The sequence below is a fragment of the Canis aureus genome, chromosome 10, assembly GCF_053574225.1.
Source record: "Canis aureus isolate CA01 chromosome 10, VMU_Caureus_v.1.0, whole genome shotgun sequence".
Taxonomy (NCBI): Eukaryota; Metazoa; Chordata; class Mammalia; order Carnivora; family Canidae; genus Canis; species Canis aureus.
The window spans coordinates 53,476,223-53,495,679 of NC_135620.1; the positions used below are offsets into that span (position 1 = coordinate 53,476,223).

Sequence of the window (19,457 nt, forward strand, 5' to 3'; positions counted from 1 at the left end):
GCACCACACTGATTAAATTAATCCATCCTTCATCCCCTATCCACACTGACATGGTTGACTGAAGGCAGAAATTTGGGACTGGAGTGGGGAGTCACTCAGAGACTCAGAAGTCTGCTTGTCCTTCCCCTCTAAAGATGAATCAAATACCTGCCCTTGTCCTGAAAGCCCTGTCCAGACCACCTTCCAGACCCAGCTCCACTCTTTGTCAACTTGCACAGGATCCTGGGCTTTGGCGCTCTGGCTTTTAGGCAACAGTAGAACCAAAGCCACTGCAAGGATTCCTGTGGCCCCTTCTACCAAGAACTCAATCTCATAAGGTAGATGATGTTCGGAGAGGACATCTTAGATGACCAGCACTGAATCAGGCAGCTGTGAGCCTTCCCACTCAAGTATATGTAGTAGGCAAACAAGAGATAAATACGAGATTTTACTCAACTTGAGAAAAGGGAAAACAGGAAAAAGGTGTCATAAGCAAAGTTAATGCTTTTTTGGTGACAAAGGGGCTTCCTCTGGAACCAGAATGGCAGTAACTAGGCCAAATTTTGCAGGACTACTACCAATCTCTCCAATGCCAGAATTATACAGGAATGATTAGTTTCACCCACATTCCCCAAGAATGGTAAAGCAGAAAGCCCTCCCCATGGAGAAAAGGGTCACTGGAGCCCCAGCTCAGGCTCTTTAAAATGTGGCAGCTACAGGTCACAAGGCTCCGGCAGAGATGTCCGAAATTCCTCAAGAAGGGTTTCACGGTCAGGGTAACAAATCCAGCCCAAACAGGTTTCTAGGTACAGGGGGAGAGACCTGGAGAACAAAAAGAGTAATGTCTAAGGATGAAGGAGAGGCATAAGGTTGGACAAACATTCCCTCCCTTTCATTCATCACCATCCCCAACAGACTCCAGGACTCCAGGATGCCAACTGCCCTGAGCCCCAAGCCCTCAGGCCTCAGGCTCACCATGCAGCATTCTCCTGTGGCAACTTAGTTTGGGCCTCTAGCCTCCACCAGAGAGCAGTGGCCTCATCCCTCCGATCCATCTTCCTCAGAGTCTGAAGCAGGTGAAATGAAGCATCTTGATTACCTGTAGCCCCACCCCAGGGTAGAGAGGCTTAGAACTTGACACAGCTTTTCAGGTCATGATCTCAGAGTCCTGGGATCAAGCCCCTCATGGGGTTCCCTGCTTAGCAGGGAGCCTGCTTCTCCCTTTCCTTCCTGCTTGTGCTCTCTCTCACTATCTCTCTCTCAAATAAGTAAAATATTAAAAAAAGAAAAAAAAGAACTTGACACAGCCTTAAGCATCATTTTATAAAAGGAGCAACTGAGGCCTAGAGCAGAGAAGTATCTTTTCTACAGTCACACATAGAACCAGAGGGTAGGGCAGCCCCGGTGGCACAGCGGTTTAGCGCCACCTGCAGCCTGGGGTGTGATCCTGGAGACCCGCGATCGAGTCCCACATCAGGCTTCCTGTATGGAGCCTGCTTCTTCTGCCTGTGTCTCTGCCCCTCTCTCTCTCTCTATGAATAAATAAAATATTAAAAAAAAAAAAAAAAAAAGGAACCAGGGGGTAGAGGGACACCTGGGTGGTTCAGCAGTTGACCATCTGCCTTTGGTTCAGGGCATGATCCCAGGGTCTGGGGATCGAGTCCCACATCAGGCTCCCCACAAGGAGCCTACTTTTCCCTCTTCCTCTGCCTCTGTGTGTCTCTCATGAATAAATAAATAAAATCTTATTTAAAAATAAAAACCAGGGGGTAGATCAGTCCCAACCATTCTTATCCTTGCATACTGCCTGCCCAAGACAAAGGGCTCAGCTGACCCTGCTTCTCCCCAGCATACTCCCAGCGCAGTTATGATCTTTGTGTCTGAGGACATTGAGAAGACTGAGGAACTCCTGAGAACCTTCATACACACTTGCATATGTCTTCAAACCTAGGTATATCCCTAGGTACATACAGTACAACCCTATTCATCCCCTTCTATCTGGGAACATCACTCTCCCACTAATTCCCAAGTACCTCCCCCATGGACCTCTCTGCCCTCGTGCATCTGGGCATAGCTGATGCCACACAAATACACATACCTGGGCACATCTGCACACCAAGGAGGAAGTCCTGTAGGGCTCTGGTGTCTTGGCCACTGGCTACCCATTGCAGTCCACGACTAATCAGGGCAGCTGCCCGAAGCTGTGGTAGTGCCACATCTGACATACACCCCTGCTCACCGTTGGAAGCAGGCCCTAGGGACCACCCCAAAAGTCAAAAAATGTGTCCCTGCCATATAATCACCGAAACCCCAAGTACTCCTCTTACTCTTCTTGTGTCTGGAGTCCCTTTCTTTTAAGTCTCCTGGTAGGCTAGGATGCATGGAAAGGCAACACATTCACCATACCCACTTTGGGAGGGAAGAGGAAAATTAAAAGTCTAGATCACCTTGTTCTTTGTCCTTAGGTGTGGTCCGGAAAAGCAGCTCAAGGCACCTGAAGTGGGATACAGAATAGGGGTGAAGAGGAGTCAACCTCAGAAATTCTGGGGTGAGTAGGTAAGAAGGAGCTTACCAACTCAGGTCCCAATCAGCAAATTATCCCACCATACTTCCCCTCGGATCCTCGTTGGCTTCCTGGGCTCACCGGCTAAATTCACTAATTGCCTCTTTTTGGGCCCCCAGCTGCACCCAGGCTTGACCCTGAAGCAGGTAGGTGGCAGAAACCCAGGATGGGCAGTGTGGTGACTTCTTTGTTCCTTTTTTATCATCTTCCCACAGCTGGGGCATCTTGGGAAGCAGAGATGACGTGCGGCTGAGCAGCTCCTCACATACGGTCAAGGCATCCTGGGCTCGGCCTGCCTGGATCAGCGCTGCTGCTGCCTCTAAGAACACCTCAGGCATACAGGGCCCTGGGTGGGTAGGAGGTGGGGAGAACTGGGGTGGGAGGAGGATGCAGTGTCTTAAAGAGGCATTAGCCATCCCCAACCTCTTCAACCAGGCTCTGGTACCACACAGAGACCACCCATTGCTTGCTACACTGGACCCTTTGCTCTGGGAACCTTCCTGGTCTGGCCTTCCAACTTGGACAGAAAAGCAGAAATAAAAAGAGAAAACAGCAGTCCTGCTGTACTCCAAAGGAGACTCCAACCCTCCTACCCAATTATAGAGAACCTTGACGATATACTCACCTTTGGCTCTGAGTCAGACAGCAACAGAGCCAGCAGGTCCAAGTAATGCTCTGCAGCGTCCTCAGCCCTGAGGAGTCAGAGCCCATTAGCTTCACCTTAGGCTATTAGTAGGGGTCCTTCAAGGGCTCTTAGCTAACAAAGGGATGCTCAAGGGCCCTGGGGAATGGGGAGAGTGGGGTCTTGGGGCTCCAATCCCAGCTCATATGGATCCACCCTCCTTACAGAATGGATTTGGGAGATTTCAGTATTTTAAAGATGCAAGAGCTTGGTGTCTGAGTGAAGAGTCTTAAGTTCAGGTCCACCAGGAGATTGAGGAACGGGAACCTATGATCTACCACTGACTTGTCCATATAGCTTACTTGCAACAGAAGCAGACTCACACCCCAGGGAAGACATCAGAAATGGGAAGAGAAGCTCAGATGAGCAAGGCAGTGGAACCTTACCTTCCTACCTGTAAGCATCGGCTTGCTAGCAAGTACTTGGCCTGGCTCTGTGTGCCACAATGAAGGGGTGAGCCTGGGTTAGGTTGGGGGAGTAGTAACTCTACTTCAATGAGAAGCTGGGGGGCTTCAGAACTGTGAGTAACATTCAAGGCCTAAAAGGGACAAAAAGAAAAAAGTACATCTATATGTCTATAATCTTTGGGAGCCATATTTTCTTCTGTTTACAACTTGATTAGCCTTCCTAACACAAGCACCTCAGCAATCCCTATATCTTCAGTTCCTTACCTCAACCAACAGCTCCAGACTCTCCAGCTCTGCTGCTGTGTTCCCCAGTTGCCGATACAGCCTGGAGGCTTCCAGAAGCGGAAGACCCCAGGTTGATCCCTCTTTCAGGGCTGCAACCAAGTACAGCAGAGCTCTTTGTGGATTGCCCTAGAGGGGTGAGAGGACACAGGCTTCAGCTACCCTCACAAAGCAGAAAGCTGTCTATAACACCCATAGTTTCCCTAACCCACCCTAGCACTGTCTTTACCATCTTATGGAGACAGGTCCCCAGGGCCGTGTACACCTGGACCAACACAGGCCGTGAGCACAGACCTGAGGCTGCTTCTTGCAGACTGCTCAGTGCCCTGGGCAGGCTTCCTGTGATCAGCTCCTGGAGGCCTGATGACAATCAGGGTATAAACTTATAGAGGCCCATAGGGCAGGTGACATGATAGGGAACAAGAGTACAGAGAAGCTCCACTGAGGTCAATGGGACATGACAGGGAAGGTATGAGCCAAAAGACCCCTTAAGACAGGGAGTGGGGAGGTGGGGATAGGGATCCCTGGGTGGCGCAGCGGTTTGGCGCCTGCCTTTGGCCCGGGGCGTGATCCTGGAGACCCGGGATCGAATCCCACATCGGGCTCCCGGTGCATGGAGCCTGCTTCTCCCTCTGCCTGTGTCTCTGCCTCTCTGTCTCTCTCTGTGTGACTATCATGAATAAATAAATAAAAAAATCTTAAAAAAAAAAAAAAAAAAAAAAAGACAGGGAGTGGGGAGGTGGGGATGAATAAGACTGCTAGCTGACCTTGGCGATAGGCAGAAGCTGTAAGAAGGACATCTCTTAAGCCCCGGGCATCCTGCAGGGTCAGTGGAGCATCCGATTCCTTAGGTGGGGGGCTCCAAGTTTTCAGAAGCAGCAGCAGATTCTCAGAGGCCTCACTCTGAGGAAAGAAGAGTGATTAGAGGCTGTAAGCCTATAATCATCTCTTCTTCTATCTCAATCTACCCTAGCTGGATTTTGAAATAAATCAAGGGTCCTCCTGATTCCTGTTCACTCAATTCTAAGAGATAGATAGGTATGAGACAAGGATAAAGGAGGGAAAAAAACCTGGGGGCACTGACGATCTACTCTAGTGTGCCTCCTCATCCAATATATGCTCATGAGGACACAAGGCAAGGACCATGTGTGGGTTACTGATGAGAAGACTGAGGCTGGGAGATGACTTCAGCAAGGTCAGTAAAAGCCTTAGCCCTATCAGAGATCATTAAGCTATTAAAAAACAACAACAACAACAACTCAAGGGGCGCCTGGGTGGCCTGGTTAGTTAAGTATCCGATTCTTGATTTTGGCTCAGGGCATGATCTCAGGGTCCTGAGGTCAAGCCCCACATCAGGTTTTACACTCAGGGAGTCTGCTGGAGATTCTCTCAGTCTCCCTATGCCCCTCCGCCCCCCTCTTACCTGCACATGCACTCTCTCTCTCACTCTCTCTTAAATAAATAAATTAAAAAAAAAAAAAAAAACACTCAAGAGAATTCCCCCGATGAAGGACCAATCAGAGCAAGGTCACCAAGAGTCCTGGAGAGAACTCAGGTCTTTTGACCACCAACCCAGGAGCCTTTCCAGCACAAAATGCTACTGCAGCTAAGATAGGTGAGAGATGAGAAGAGACCCTTAGATCTAGGTTACTTTTCCCAAATTACCTGCTTGCCATTCAAGGTCTGCAATAGCAAGGTCAGGTCCCCAAGATGGTCAGTGCTTAGCCAGAGGGCAGCCTGCAGGCCAGCCAGATGGTGAAGGACAGGGAGCAGCTCCAGCAGAAGGGAGGAATAATGGAAAACAGAGTCCCACAGCCCCCTAAGCCCACATTCCAGTCTGGGCCCCAGCTGCTCCTGGGTCTCCAGCACTGTAGAGGAAACACACATAGCTGAGGTTGGGTCCTCATCTCCGGTTTTCTTTTTCTACAGGAGCCCAAAAGTCAAAAAAGTGCTCCTGGTCTGAGGAGCACTTGGAGGATAAAAAAATGGCATCTCTCTCCATAGAGATGACAAATTTTATTGCTCCTCTTGTCCACTTTGCAAGGACTTAAACCCAGTCAGGCTGGCAGACACATGGAAAACAATCTCTGACCCTCACCTCTCTCCAGGCCCTTCTGGATATCCTGTGCCTGGTCCTCCGTGAAACCCTGGGCCAGGGTTGCCCTCAGGGTAATGAAATTGCAGGTAACAGTCAATTCCAAGGGGAGAACAGGAACAGCCGCAGGGAGTCCTGGAGCAACACATGCTGGCCTTATAGACCACTCCCCTCCAGAAAGATTCCCCAAATAAGAACCAAACTCAAAGGGCATCTCACCCCAACCAAAATGGCCTCAATAAAGAAATCACCGTTTGCACACAAAGGGCAGAAAGTCCTTTAGATGGGACCATCCCGGAAACCACTGGGGGGGGGGGGGGGGGGCGGGGCGTGGCAGGGCGTAGAGATTCACCAGTACCAAAAAGAATTCCACTCCAATCCCTTCTGTGACTTAAATAGGATTCCCCTGCCCCCTGAGTAATTTTCTCAGTCCCAGAAATTCAGAAGAGGAACTGGTCTCTGGCTGTGGAGGAAGGTAACAGACAATCCTGAGGAGGATCCTGCTTACCCTGCAGACTATGGAGGAGTCCCCTGAACCCTTCCAGTGCATCCTGAGCCAACTGCTGTCGCCTCACATACAGACGCGAGTCCTGAGCCACCTGACAAATGTGGGATGAGGTTATCATTAGGGATCAATCCTTATTTCTCCCCTTGCAACTGTGGCAAGGTATGTCATTCTCCAGTCTTTCCTGGCTCCTGATGGAGAGGAGTCAAACTCCACCCCTCCCCATCAACTGTGCTAAGTCCGTTGGAAACCCTCTTTCCGGTATTTTGGCGCTCCAAAGTGAGGGTCCCAGCAGCCGTGTTACCTTGGCCTGTCGAACTAGCTGGTCATTCTTTTCCCTCCACAAGTCTAGGCAGCTGGTGTGTGGCCCTGAGGAGCTCAGAGGGGTCTGGTGCGATATGGTGGCCGAGGCTGGACCCGGACACCTGGAAGGGTCTGCTGAAGGGTAAGGCCGGTCCCGCCGCGGTCCCCACCCGAGCGGGGAAAGGTCCCTGCGCTTCCGCACCCTCCCGCGACTCTTTTGCTCCCCTGAGGGCCCCCGCAGAGGCGAATCGGCCTTTTCGGGAGAAATGGACTCTCTCGGGGACTCTGTGCCGGCTCCCACCCCCGCCTCCTCCATCTCGCCTCTGGTTGGCCCCGCGGACAAAACTCTCTGCTGCGGTTGGTCGTCCTCAAGGGTTAGTCCTCGCGGGAAACTCGAGGAAGAAACGTGTGGGCTCTCCATCCGAAAAGGGAGCCGACGGCGGACCAGAGGATGGGGGTGCGTCTGAGTGGGGAGGTTGTACTTCTCACGGTTCGGTTTGCCAGTCCCTCGCGCAGGCCGAAACCTTGAGCAATCGATCTCGGTACCGGAAACCGTGTCCCAGCCCTCCGCTCGCAGCCCGCTTCCAGGTCGGCCCAGCTTTGCCCCTCCGCAGGGGGCGGGCCCGCGCAGGGCATCCTGGGAATCGTAGTACGCCCACAGCCGCCCCAGAAATCCCAGCCCCGGCACAAACTCTCCAAGAGGAACGGATCCCTGATGACCCAGGCAATCAACCCATCCTTTCTTTGCTCACCATGGAGCTACCACATTCTACTCAACCCCAAGCAGTGTGACTGCTGGCGACACAGCCCTGGGCTTGTGCTTCGCGCACTACCTACCCCTTTCAACAAATGGACCCAGGAGAATTGAACATGCATATGCAAAAACAAAACTGTGACCCTTACCACAGATAAAAGCAACTAGAATTCTCATACATAATGGGAATATAAAGTGTTATAGTTACCTTGGAAAATAATTTGGCAATATCTTAAAAAGTTAATCATAAGCTTACTTATGACCCAGCAATTCCACTCTAAGAAATCCTCTCAAGAAAAACAAAAATATATGTCTACACCAAGAGTTGTATGGAAATGCTCATAGCAGCTACAAAAATATTCATAATAGCTTAAAAAAAAACGTAAAAATCTAAATGTCCCTTAGCTGATCATAACTATACAGTGGACTAGGACTAAGCAATAAAAAGGGGCAAAACCTGATAGATGCTTCAACATGAACCTCAAAAACATTCTAAGTCAAAGAAAAGACCACATATTTGATGATTCCATTTGTATGAAATGTCCAGAAAATATAAATTTAGAAAAACAGAAAATAGATCAGTGGCCTAAGGTGAAATTGGGGATTGATTGTAAACAAAGGATAGAGACCTTGTGGTAATGATGAAAATTTTCTAAAACTAAATTGTGGCATTAGACAAGTTTTCTTTCTTTTTTTTTTTTTTTTTTTTAAGATTTTATTTATTTACTCATGAGAGACAAAGAGAGAGACAGAGACACAAGCAGAGGGAGAAGCAGGCTCCACGCAGGAAGCCTGACGCAGGACTCAATCCTGGGTCTCCAGGATCATACCCTGGGCTGAAGGCGGCCATAAACCGCTGAGCCACCTGGGCTGCCCTAGACAAGGTTTCTTACATACAAACACCAAAAACACAAGCAACAAAAGAAAAGTAGGATGAATTGGACTTCATCAAAATTTTAAATTTGCGGGATCCCTGGGTGGCGTAGCGGTTTGGCGCCTGCCTTTGGCCCAGGGCATGATCCTGGAGACCCGGGATCGAATCCCACGTCGGGCTCCCGGTGCATGGAGCCTGCTTCTCCCTCTGCCTGTGTCTCTGCCTCTCTCTCTCTCTCTGTGACTATCATAAATAAATAAAAAAATAATAAAAAAAAATTTTTAAATTTGCTTCAAAGAACACTATCAAGAAGATGAAAAGATGGGATGTCTGGGTGGCTCAGTGGTTGAGCGTCTGCCTTTGGCTCAAGTCGTGAATAAATGAATAAATATTTGCAAATCATGTATCTGACTAGGTACTTCTATCTAGAATATATAAACAATGCTTATAACTAAAAAATTAAAAGAACACTTAGGATGCCTGGGTGGCTCAGTGGTTGGGCATCTTCCTTCAGCTCAGGGTATGATTCTGGAGTCCTAGTATCGAGTCCCGCATCAGGCTCCTGCATGGAGCCTACTTCTCCTCCCTTTGCCTGTGTCTCTACCTCTTTCTGTGTCTCTCATGAATAAATAAAATCTTTAAAAAAAAAATTAGAAGGACAGTCAATAAACAGAGAAGGTCGCTGGATGTACAATTTTCCAATAAGCAAAAGAAAAATGCTCAATATTTTTAGTCATCAAGGACACGCAAACCGAAACCACAATGATACCACTTCATACCCACTAGGATGGTCAGAATCAAAAATAAATGGTTTTAAGTAAAGGCATGGATATGTAGAAATTAGTACCCTCAGACACCAATGATGAGAATATTAAATGATGCAGCAGCCTTGGAAAACAAACTGGCAGTTCCTCAAAAAGTTAACATAGGTGTACCATATGACCTAGTAATTACACAATATACCACTAGGTATAAGCCAAAAATAAATGAAAACATATGCCCAAACAAAACTTGTACATTGATGTTCATAGCAGCATTGGTAAAAATCAAAAGGTACAAAGGACCCAGATGGCCATCAAATGGATGAACAAAATGTGATATGTCCATATAATGGAATATTTGGCCATAAAAAAGAAATGAAATATGCATAACGCAACATGGATGAACCTTGAAAACACTAGCCTGAGTGAAAGAAGCCAGACAGAAAAGGACACATATTGTAGGATTCTATTTATATAAAATGTTCAGAATAGAAAATACAGTCAGCAGATTAGTGGTTACCTAAAGTTAGGAATTGGAGGTGGGGAAGATTGGAGGGTGATAGGAAAACGTACTGATAATTTCTTTTGGGGGTGATGAAAATGTTCTGAAATTGACTGTGGTAACAATTGTACAACTCTGAGAATATACCAAAAATTATTAAATTATACACTTTAAATGGCTGAATTTTATGGTGAATTTACCCCAATAAAGCTTTAAAAAAAATAAGTTAGTGTGGAAAGGGCACCTTGATGTCAAGGAAGAGGCAGGGATAAGAATTTTTAATAATACATGTTTCTGCAAAAGGATCTTATAGTTAGACCAGAAGAAAAGGAAATAGCCAATGGCTGGCAGATCGGCAGATTTCCCTTAGGCTCCAGAGAAGGCTCTCTGACAAAAAGGAAAAGGAGGGGGTGGAACCTAAGACAAGGTGAGGGACTAGAGTCTGAAATCCTTCCCCCGGGTCCTAGGAATGGAAAAGTGTCTTTTCTTCTCACAGAGGTAGTGTGCTTATTAAATGATGCTTGGGAATGATGTCTGCCAGACTGAAGGAGGCAAAGGGACTTTGTTCTAATCTTTCAGTCTTGGTTGGGGCCTAACTTCTCTCGTGTTATGAAACCTATTCCTGCCAGGGATACCAATGTCCAATCCTCTAACTGCCTGAAACAGTATACACATCTCATCATCTTTCCCTGTGGCCTCTGTAGCCCTAGAGACCCTTAGCCATTAATAATTCCAACTCTTCCTTTAGCTACCATAGCAGTGAACATCTTTCCTTCATAATCACTACTACTCAGCCTGACTTCTTTCTGCCAAGTAAAAGTGCTATTCTCCAATTTGCCATCTGTTCTCTTTCAGTTGTTTCACCTCCTCTTGTCCTGGGCATTCTCAAACATCAAATCCCAGGCCTGACCCTTTGCAGAGCCTCCCCCAATACATTCCTTTGATGGACATTTCCATGAGAATTTCATGGCAGCACTTCAATGTGACACAGTAGATGGAGAACACAAGAGACATGTATTAGATTTATACTTGTGGCTTCAAATCATGAATAATCAATGGGACAAGATGCAATGCTATGTAAGACGGGCAATGAGGTCTCATAAATGAACAGCAAAGGTTGGAAAACTAGGGTGGCCTCCACAGAAGTGAAGGGCAAAGGGTGTCCTGGAGTGAAAGAACCCAATAGAGGAGGGAATACAGCACTGTTTGGGGTTTTAGACAGTGAGTCTGTGTACTCCATGAGCCTGGGCTTGTCTTTCCAGCCATCTCTACTATCAGCCAAAGCATAAGAATTTAATAAAATATGTTACATGGCAAAAAAAAACCAACAAAACAAAAAACAAAAAAAAAACCCCGCAGGTGGGATAACAAGAGTGATTTGAGAAGAAGTAGGGGAAACGAATTCAGACAACTTTAACAACTTCCCAAAGGTTTTCAGGTGTAGCTAGGTCTGCATAAGATGGCTGGTGTCATCTGTGCTTTGTGGGAGGGGAGAGTAAACCTCCTCAGTCCCTGTAGGACAGTGGGGGCTCCCCCACCTCTCAGAAACACATTTACATTATTATTTTATTCTCCTTTGGAGGCTACCCTCCAAAGCAGGAGTTAGGGAGCAGGCCCCACTATGATTTTGAATTATAAAATAATGAAGTCCCAGATGTCAGTAGCTCTTGGCTGCATGGTGGTCAGAAGTGCGACTAAGCCTCTCTTGCAGATGATCCAGCACCTATATAGGCCAGGCTAGATTGTTCTCCAGCTCTCCCTGTGGCCACAAGCCAGCATTTGCAGCCTAGGCTACCTCTGCTGGGCCAGAATTAGCTGTCTGAACCAGGAGCTCACGGCACCATCCACTCGCATCACCAAAGCTATGCCCAGGAAAAGTCCCACGCTGCTCACAATAAAGCCCATGGCTTCAAAAATGAACCTGTAAAGAAAGGTGGAGAATTCTCAGGGGACAGAGTAGGTTGAGAGCCTTTTCCCTGATGAGACAAAACCTGCCCACCCTGATGTTTATTCTTACCTCCAAGCTTCCCCCTCCCCAACACCAATACTTCTCAAGCAAACCCACTCACTTGGGGGCAAACACTTTCCAGACCATGAGATGCCTGCGGAGGATGGAGGCTGCCAAGGCACAGGCCAGAATCTAGGGAGGAGAGGAAAGGTCAAGTTACTTGGGGAGGAGGAAACAGGTCAAAGGGAGAGTTGCTGTAGGCCTCTGTGTAGAAGGGAGGAGTAGGAAAGTAGTGCATGTCAGTGGAAAGAAACCTGGGTGAGGAGTTAGGAGAACTAATTTTTCTTCCTGGCCCCACCATGATTCACTGTGTGACCTTGGTCAAGCACTATCCATCTGTGTTGATTACACTCAGGCTCTGCCTCCCAGGATGGAGGAAGATGTCAGAGTCACACCTCCTGCCTCTGAAGAGAAGGACAATCCATGACCATAGCCTGGGAAAGAATCCTGTCTATCACCTCAGTTTTTCCAGTCTGTCCACTAAAGGAGGAATCCCCAAATGCAACCAGCAGGGTCCAGATCTAGCTTGTAGAGAGGTAACAGTCCAAGATAGGATTATGGAGACCCAGGTTCAAGTTTCAATACACCCCCTTGAGGCCACAGCCTTGGGCAACCATTTTGCTTATCTGTATTTCAGTCAGGGCTCTCTCCTGGAGGGGGTGGGAGGTTGGGTTAGCAAAGTATAAAAGAAGGAATGTGATCATGAGAAAAGGTCACTAACTCACCCACCTGAATACCAAGGACAAAGAGGTACTTGAGGCCCAGCTGTAGCAGCGCTGCATTGAAGTGATGAGGTGCATCCCGGAGCCGCATCTCCATCCGTGGCTCCTCCTCCTCCTCAGGCCTGACTCTGGCTTCAGCTTCATTCCCTAGGGGTTGCCACCTCTTCCGGGCCCCTTGACTCTCACAGAGGAAGGGCCAGAGCAGAAGCAAAGGGCAACCTACTGCCTCAGAGAAAGGCAGGGCTAGAATCAGTGGAGGACCTAGGAACCAGGCCACCCTGGCCCCCAACCAACCTACTTGACTGAGGCACCAATTAGCATTGCCTACGGGGTGCCAAAGGGCCAACAAAACCACATCTCCCCACTCAAATCCAGGAGTTTCCTCTCCTTCCAGAAAGAGTAAACAATGGAAGCAGGGGAGGAATAAGGTACCTGCAAAGAGGAGATGGGAGGCAAAGGTGTTGGCTCCCACCAGCAGAGCAGGCAGCCAGGTGGAGGACCCATGACCCTCTGGGAATCCCACGAAGGCTGCGTGCCAATGAATGGCCGGAAAGACAGGCTGATGGCCCAAGGAGTAGAAGGTCTGTGTGGCCATGAGGGCCCAAGCAGAGACTGCCTGCCACGGAACAGTAAAAGGACCTGGGGGTGGGGGAGCGGAGAAAGATACTTCACAGTCATATCCCATTCCCTAATCCATAGCCTACTGCTTCATGGTCATATACTCCTACTACCTCAATGTTGCATACACACACATGCCCATCATCCCAACCTCCTTACATTCAACACTCTGCTATTCTAATTCCCTCTGTGGCACTAAGCCTCCATTTCTCTAATCTGAACTGTGCTCCATCTCATATACCTACAGCTCATTATGACATTACATACTCATAATTCACCACTCCCATCACTGGAAAATCAGGAAATGCACTCATGAAGATGCAGCATTTCCATAAGAAATGAGTCTTGGAGTATTCCTGTCTCCCTCCTTTGTGAACCTTGCTGGCCTTAAGAGCCAGTGGCAAGGATCAATTTGCTTGGCTATAGCAAGATAAGAGGACATCAGGAAGACCCTCCCAACTGTGTGAAGAATCTGAGGAGCAACACTTCCCTGAAGACAAGAAGGGCCAAAGTCACATCACTAGTGTCATTGGATGAATCAGGGCTGAGAAATGTATTTACCAGGGGTGGTGATGGGTATCCCAGCAGCAAGCAGATGCAGGAGCAGGAAGCTCTGCAGAAACAGAAGCAGGAACACAAGGCTAATGCGCTCTGCATGCAATAGTAGAAGCGGGAAGGCCAAGAGGGTGAGAGCCGTGACCATAGCAGCTGAGTAGACACTCCCCAACTGATAGGCTGCCACAGTCAGGGGACCTTGGGATTTGGTCCTCTCTAGACGGCCCCGGAACTCCTCCTGCATATGTCGGTAGATTTGAGGAACCACATAATCCAGGTCAGCCTGAGAAGTGGGGGGGCCTGAGAAGGGAGTAAGGACAGTCCTGGTCCTGGGAGTACCCGTCGTAGCCTTCACTAGCACTGTCACAGGCCTCCAGAGCAGCAGCATGAGCCCCGAAGCGGCCAAGCCTGCCACAGCCCTAGGTAGCACAACTGATGCCCCAGCAACCAAGGCCCGGAGACGTGGGGGCGCTTCATCTGCCCCTGATGCCAGTGCCCAGTAGGCAGCAGTGCCCAGTACCATGAGGGGCAGCCCCCAGCGCACAAACAGCACAGAGGGCTCAGGACTCTTGAGATTGCTATAGCGGCAAAGCCACAGGCGCACAGCAGCTAATAGGGCTACCAAAGCCCCCACACAAGCCCCATACCACAAATTCTTGGCTCGACCACCCACCATGGATGCCAAGGGACTCAGCCAGGGAGAGGAATGGCAAGCAGGTGTCTCTTCAGGGCAGCGATGAAAAAGCCCAGCTAGCCTTATACATAAAAGCAACCCAACTCCAAGTCCTAAGGCATGTGTGCCACTGTGCCGTGGCTGGCCTGCCGAGGCTGAAAAGCAAAGGCGGGGTATTGTGAGAAGCTTAGGTGGCAGCAGCTTGCCCTCCCAGTGAAGTTGGGCAACCAGGAGCAAGATGAGTGAGCCCAAAAGGAAGGGGGTGGCCCTGGCCTCAGCTACAACAAAGCTATCAGAGAAGAAAGCAGCAAAACGAATGAGCAGGAATAACAGGACGGGCCCAGGGATGGGAAACAGGGCTGCCAGGGGCCTCTTGGACCCCCAGCCAGCCCAGGCTTTCCACAGAAAAGGCAGGAGTGAGCCCACTGCAGCCATGGCCCCTAGAACCACTGGATCCAGCTTCAGCCCAGTAGTTGCCAGGAGTCCAGCACACACTATGGTACTAGCCAGACCACAGGCCATGGGTGTTAGGAGGAGGGGGTGGAAGCCTGGGTATGTTGCCCACTGGGATACCAGCAGACAAAGAAAGCAGGCAGCAGCCAGGAGAGCGGCACCCCCGGCCATGCGACCCAGAGAGAAACGAGCCCAAGACTCAATGCACATAGCCCGAACTCCCCGCAGGAACTGCTGCAGCTCAGTGATCACAGTCTGTAGTGCTGCCTCAGCCCCCTGGGGACTCTGGAGAAGCCGCTGGTAGTCAGCAGAGGCCTTGGAGAAAAGGTTCTGAAGCTGATGAAGCTCCTTCACTTGAAGGTTCTGAGCAGCAGCTGAGTAGGTGTGAAGAAACCGGGATACCTGGCAAAAATGGTTAGAGACCAAGAGAACACATCAGATATAAACCAGGACAGAGGCAAGGATAGGTGTTACCAAGAGGGGAATTCAGAAATCAGGGACCTAAACTCTGTCCAGGACAGGGGTGAAGGAAGGGATACTGGAAGGAGAACATGGCTATGGAAAGTGGGACTAAGAGTGAACAAACAACAATGGAGTGATCATTACGCTTCTCCTATGCCCATCCTAGCTCTGTCACCTGGAAGCACAGCCCATCACCTACCTGCTGGGCATTCAGATGGAGAGCTGAGGCTTGGGCCAGAGCAGAGGAGTGAGGCTGAGAGTCTTCAGCCTCTGCGAACAGCTCAGCCATCACTTCCCCAATGTTTCCAAATGGAATGGGCAGGCCCAGCAACAGGGCCAGCGTAGGCACAAGGCTGATTTGAGGAACTATCTCCGGCTCCTAGAGGAAAAGGAGAGGAGCCAATGGGTTCACCACAGAGCTGAGGTCAGGATTTGGAATGGAAGACATAGGGACCTAGGTAGGAAGTGAGTGGGGGATGCCCATAGTCATGAATTTGGGGGCCTAAAATGGAGGGATCCACAAGAATGCTGTGATCGTGATTCGGCTGAATACCAAGAGACCAGACAAAGCAAACCCAGGCCTCACCTTTGGCGGGACACGGGGGAAGAGGGCTTTGGGACTATACAGAAAAAGTGCAGCTGAGATCTCCAGGTCACTGTCCCCTCCGTGGTCCCCAGTTATGGTCATCCCGTGGTCCCCAATCACGACCAATAGTGTGTCATTCTCCAGACGCTCCACAAGTCCCCTGACGGCCAAGAAATAGGTCAGGAGGTAGGAACGGATAAAGATTTTCCTGGGAGAGCCATTCACCCCCAGCCATAACTTCCATTAGGAGGGCCTAGACATTTGGCAAAGAGATACCTCTACAGTCATGACCCTACTGCCCAAAGCCACATGCTGAGTTACTCAAGATGGATGAGGCCCCTAGTTGCAGAAAAAGGCCTAGAAAAGACAGAATTCAGCAAGGAAAAAGGCTCCAAGATAAAGACTTTTTCTTTTGGGCCAATATATCCTAAGATTCTCAGACACAAACCCACTCGCCCAGCCAATATCCCACACTCACTGGATCACCTGGTCCATCTGGCTAAGCTTCTTGGCCATTTCAGGGTGGTGAGGGCCATACTTGTGGCCACAGTGATCCACACCCAGGAAATGAGCAATCAGTACATCCCATTCACCACCGTCCACTGCGAAAGGAAGAACACTGAGCACAGTAGGGGACTAAGGCCCACTCCTCAACCCTGGCTCAGCTCTAACGCTTAGTGAAGGGACACAAGCCCAGGCCATTGCACCCATGGGAGGCTCAGAATTTGTGACCTGAAGCAGCCCTGAGCTCCCAGTCTTAATCGGGCCTGCCTCTGGCCCCGTGCTCACTGGTTGGATAGAGATGTTCCAGGATGCCATTGTCCACGGTGTGCAGGTCTCTGACATTGAAGGATGGGAAGAAGAAAGCTTGGGAGAAAGCTCCAGGAAAAAGATCTTTCCAGGTATCATCTCCCATGAAGACCACGTGCCTTCCTGCAGGGACATGAGACTGGTCAGAGACTGAGCAGGGGTCAGAGCCCAAGCAGGAGTCAAAGCAGGGAAAAAGAGGAAGCCCTTTAAAGACTTATCAGAAATCTCCAACATGCACTCTAAGGCACAGCAATTCCATCCAGCAATTCTTTATCCTTCAAGGCCTAAAATTTTCTGCCAGGACGCTTTCCCTGATAACCTACTCTTCCCAATAACCAGACTTCTTGTTTCTACAAGAGGCTCTGCTAGTTCTCAGTCCCTGGCTATCTTTGCTACTCTGTTCTTCCTGGGTATATGTTACTTTTTTCCAAGTCAGTGAGTAGACAGGGTGTGGATCCTCTGCTCTCTCCTCCACACTTGTGAGGATACCAGACTCACATCTTCTCCTCTTCATTGCTCTATTGCCCCTTACTGAGGGCTCCCCAAATGTAAAAATCAACACTCCATGCATATTAGAAACTCCAGAATGACAAAGCCCACACCTGCACTTGCTCAAGGCAGGGCCCTGGTCTTTTTCTCTTCCCCTGTCCTCCCACAGCATAGTCCAGCATGCAGCTGGGCACCCAAAGTTCTGGCTCTCTGACTTCTAAAGAGAAAATATGCTAAGGTATTCCTTACCTCCAAAGAGGCCCAAACTAACCTGCATTGGTGAGCTGTTTAATGAGATTGTCTTCCACTATGGCATAGCTGGCAAAGTTACTGCCAGCATCGATAAAGGTAGGCAGTGAGCCTGTGGTGAGGGCCTTGAGGCGCTGCATGGTGGTAGTGGGGGGATCAGCCTTAGATTGGTAGAGCCTGGCATGGTGGGGCTGAATCTCCAGGATTCTTTGCAAGGAGTTCAGTTTGCCCAGGAAAGGCAGAGAGACAGGAGGCTCTCCAGGACCGTGTGAGGGCTGGGGCTGCGCAAAGTCAAATCGCAGAGCATCTACCAGCACCAACACAAGCCGAGAGAATCTAGAAGCCATCCAGCAGGCCCCAGGCTTCCCTTGGCTCCCCCATGGCAGGGACCCAGGGCCTGGGGGCTCGTGGCAGCTGCTATGGTTGGTGAGTTCCAAACGAGTGAGCAGGAAGCCACTGGTGAAGAGGGCAATGCCGGCGTAGAAGAGGAAGCTGACCCAGGCCAGGAAGAGCAGCACCGAGATCTTCTGCATCCTACTGGTAGCAGGGAGGGAATTCATCACTGTGGGGGTAAAGAACCAGTGGATATTCTTATCCCTCAATACAAAGCCAAGCTAGAATCACTTCCTCTTGGAAGCTTTCCGGAAGATAAACAGCCCCTTCGCCAACCCAATGGAACGTTCGTCTCCACCAGTTATATCAGTGTTTCTGAAGGTGAAGTCCGCAGACTATGGGCATCAACCTGGAGCAGCTGTTTAAAATGCTGATTTCCAGGCGCAACCCCAGATCTACTTAATCAGGATCTTTGGGGAGGGAGCATAGAGATTTGCACATGTACTCCAGGAGATTCTCATAATGAAAAGCACAGTTCTCCAGGGAAACCTGTTCCTAGTGTAGAATGCTCTCTGACAGATCACTTCTCCCTCTCCCTTGCCGATCTCAATACCCCTGGGGTGGCGAGGGCTCGCAGGCACAGGGGAACCCGGGCTGGACTGACGGCGCCGCCTGGTGGGGGCCGAGAGGACCAAGGGGAGGAGTCACGCTCCGCTTCCGGATGGCCAGGCTCGCCAGGAGATCAGAGTCGCGACCTACCCCGCGCAGCAAAGCCCACTCGCAGGGTCTAGAGGCGGTTGGGCCTCGCCGGGACCCACACGTCCCACGGCTCTGCTTCCTCTGGTGGCTGCCTGGCCTTCTCCTGGGCACCCGGGCTTGGGCACTTGGCACGCTAGGCTGCGAGCTGCGGGGTATGGGTCCCTTCCGGAAAGGGGACTTAAGAGTACGGAGTGCGAGCAGCTTCTCGGAGACCCTGGCTCACCTTGAACGGCGCCCGGAAGCGCGGCGGCGACGCCTGCACACGGACACCACAGATAAGCACGCGCGGGACAGAGCGGCCCGAGGGCCCCCCCCCCCCGCCCCATCGCCATCTGCCGGCGCCCCATCGCCATCTGCCGGCGCCTCCGAAGAAGTTCGCCAAGGAGCGCAGCGCTGGCCACAGACGCAGAGTTTGATGGGATCATGGTTTAGGAGAATTAGGGGCAGGGAAGCAAGCTAGAAGAGCTCAGAGAAGCATTGGTCATTCTTGGTTAAGACTAAGAGTTGGGGGCAGCCCTGGTGGCTCGGCGGTTTAGCGCCGCCTGCAGCCCAGGGTGTGATCCTGGAGACCCTGGATCGAGTCCCATGTCGGGCTCCCTGCATGGAGCCTGCTTCTCCCTCTGCCTGTGTCTCTGCCTCTCTCTCTCTCCTCTCTGTGTATTCTCATGGATAAATAAATAAAATCTTAAAAAAAAAAAAAGACTAAGAGTTGGCTTTTTGGAATCAAACTTAGCTTGAATCCTAACTCTGCCACTCACTGGCGTTGTGGAGCTTAACTCATCTGTAAAATAGGGATAAATAATATTTACTTTCTCCTTTTTGCTTAGCTGACACCAACTGATAGATTTTATTATTCCCCCTCTTCATGTCTTTCACCAGATCTTCCAACTCAGTGATTTAAAAAATAATCCAATTTAAAAATGGGCAAAGGTGGGGCACGTGGCTGGCTCAGCTGGTAGAGCATGCAACTCTTAATTTTGGGGTCATGAATTCAAGCCCCACATTGGGCATAGAGCTTACTCTAAAAAAATAA

The 19,457-nt window shown here is 49.9% G+C and overlaps 2 protein-coding genes across 8 annotated transcripts; both read right to left on the bottom strand.

The window, feature by feature from the left end:
• Window positions 1–409: 409 nt before the first annotated feature.
• On the bottom strand, window positions 410–7,562 carry FANCG (FA complementation group G). The gene is made up of 14 exons (XM_077912412.1): window positions 6,818–7,562; window positions 6,517–6,607; window positions 6,012–6,143; window positions 5,579–5,781; window positions 4,681–4,816; window positions 4,143–4,273; window positions 3,896–4,042; window positions 3,611–3,762; window positions 3,168–3,234; window positions 2,624–2,913; window positions 2,427–2,473; window positions 2,078–2,233; window positions 955–1,078; window positions 410–801 (listed from the first exon to the last, which is right to left on the bottom strand). The coding sequence occupies exons 1-14, from the start codon at window positions 7,235–7,237 to the stop codon at window positions 693–695; spliced, it is 2,205 nt and encodes a 734-aa protein (XP_077768538.1). The 5' UTR covers window positions 7,238–7,562; the 3' UTR covers window positions 410–692.
• A 2,097-nt stretch (window positions 7,563–9,659) lies between these two features.
• On the bottom strand, window positions 9,660–18,757 carry PIGO (phosphatidylinositol glycan anchor biosynthesis class O). Of its 7 annotated transcripts, XM_077912409.1 has the most exons (12): window positions 18,425–18,680; window positions 17,355–17,869; window positions 16,574–16,717; window positions 16,263–16,386; window positions 15,785–15,944; window positions 15,398–15,577; window positions 14,284–15,138; window positions 13,617–13,668; window positions 12,870–13,076; window positions 12,445–12,659; window positions 11,777–11,847; window positions 9,660–11,628 (listed from the first exon to the last, which is right to left on the bottom strand). In XM_077912409.1, exons 2-12 carry the CDS (start codon window positions 17,863–17,865, stop codon window positions 11,499–11,501), a joined length of 2,649 nt encoding a protein of 882 aa, XP_077768535.1. In that variant the 5' UTR covers window positions 17,866–17,869; window positions 18,425–18,680; the 3' UTR covers window positions 9,660–11,498. The 7 variants fall into 7 exon arrangements, with proteins under 7 accessions (XP_077768535.1, XP_077768530.1, XP_077768532.1 ...); XM_077912404.1 differs by having other exon boundaries at window positions 13,617–15,138; window positions 17,355–17,894; window positions 18,648–18,757; XM_077912406.1 differs by having other exon boundaries at window positions 13,617–15,138; window positions 18,648–18,714.
• Window positions 18,758–19,457: the final 700 nt, after the last annotated feature.

Excerpts from the sequence above, each read along its gene's own strand:
- PIGO (XM_077912404.1), bottom strand. The coding sequence starts at position 18,756 with ATGGCGATGGGGCGGGGGGGGGGGGCCCTCGGGCCGCTCTGTCCCGCG. Across the intron at positions 16,387-16,573 it reads GGAACATCTCTATCCAACCA|TGGACGGTGGTGAATGGGAT; the intron begins GTGAGCACGGGG and ends TTCCTTTCGCAG. Across the intron at positions 15,578-15,784 it reads TCCCCCGTGTCCCGCCAAAG|GAGCCGGAGATAGTTCCTCA; the intron begins GTGAGGCCTGGG and ends CTTTTCCTCTAG.
- FANCG (XM_077912412.1), bottom strand. The coding sequence starts at position 7,237 with ATGGAGAGCCCACACGTTTCTTCCTCGAGTTTCCCGCGAGGACTAACC. Across the intron at positions 6,144-6,516 it reads ACTCCTCCATAGTCTGCAGG|GACTCCCTGCGGCTGTTCCT; the intron begins GTAAGCAGGATC and ends GTGTTGCTCCAG. Across the intron at positions 4,274-4,680 it reads AGCTTCTGCCTATCGCCAAG|GCCTCCAGGAGCTGATCACA; the intron begins GTCAGCTAGCAG and ends GATTGTCATCAG.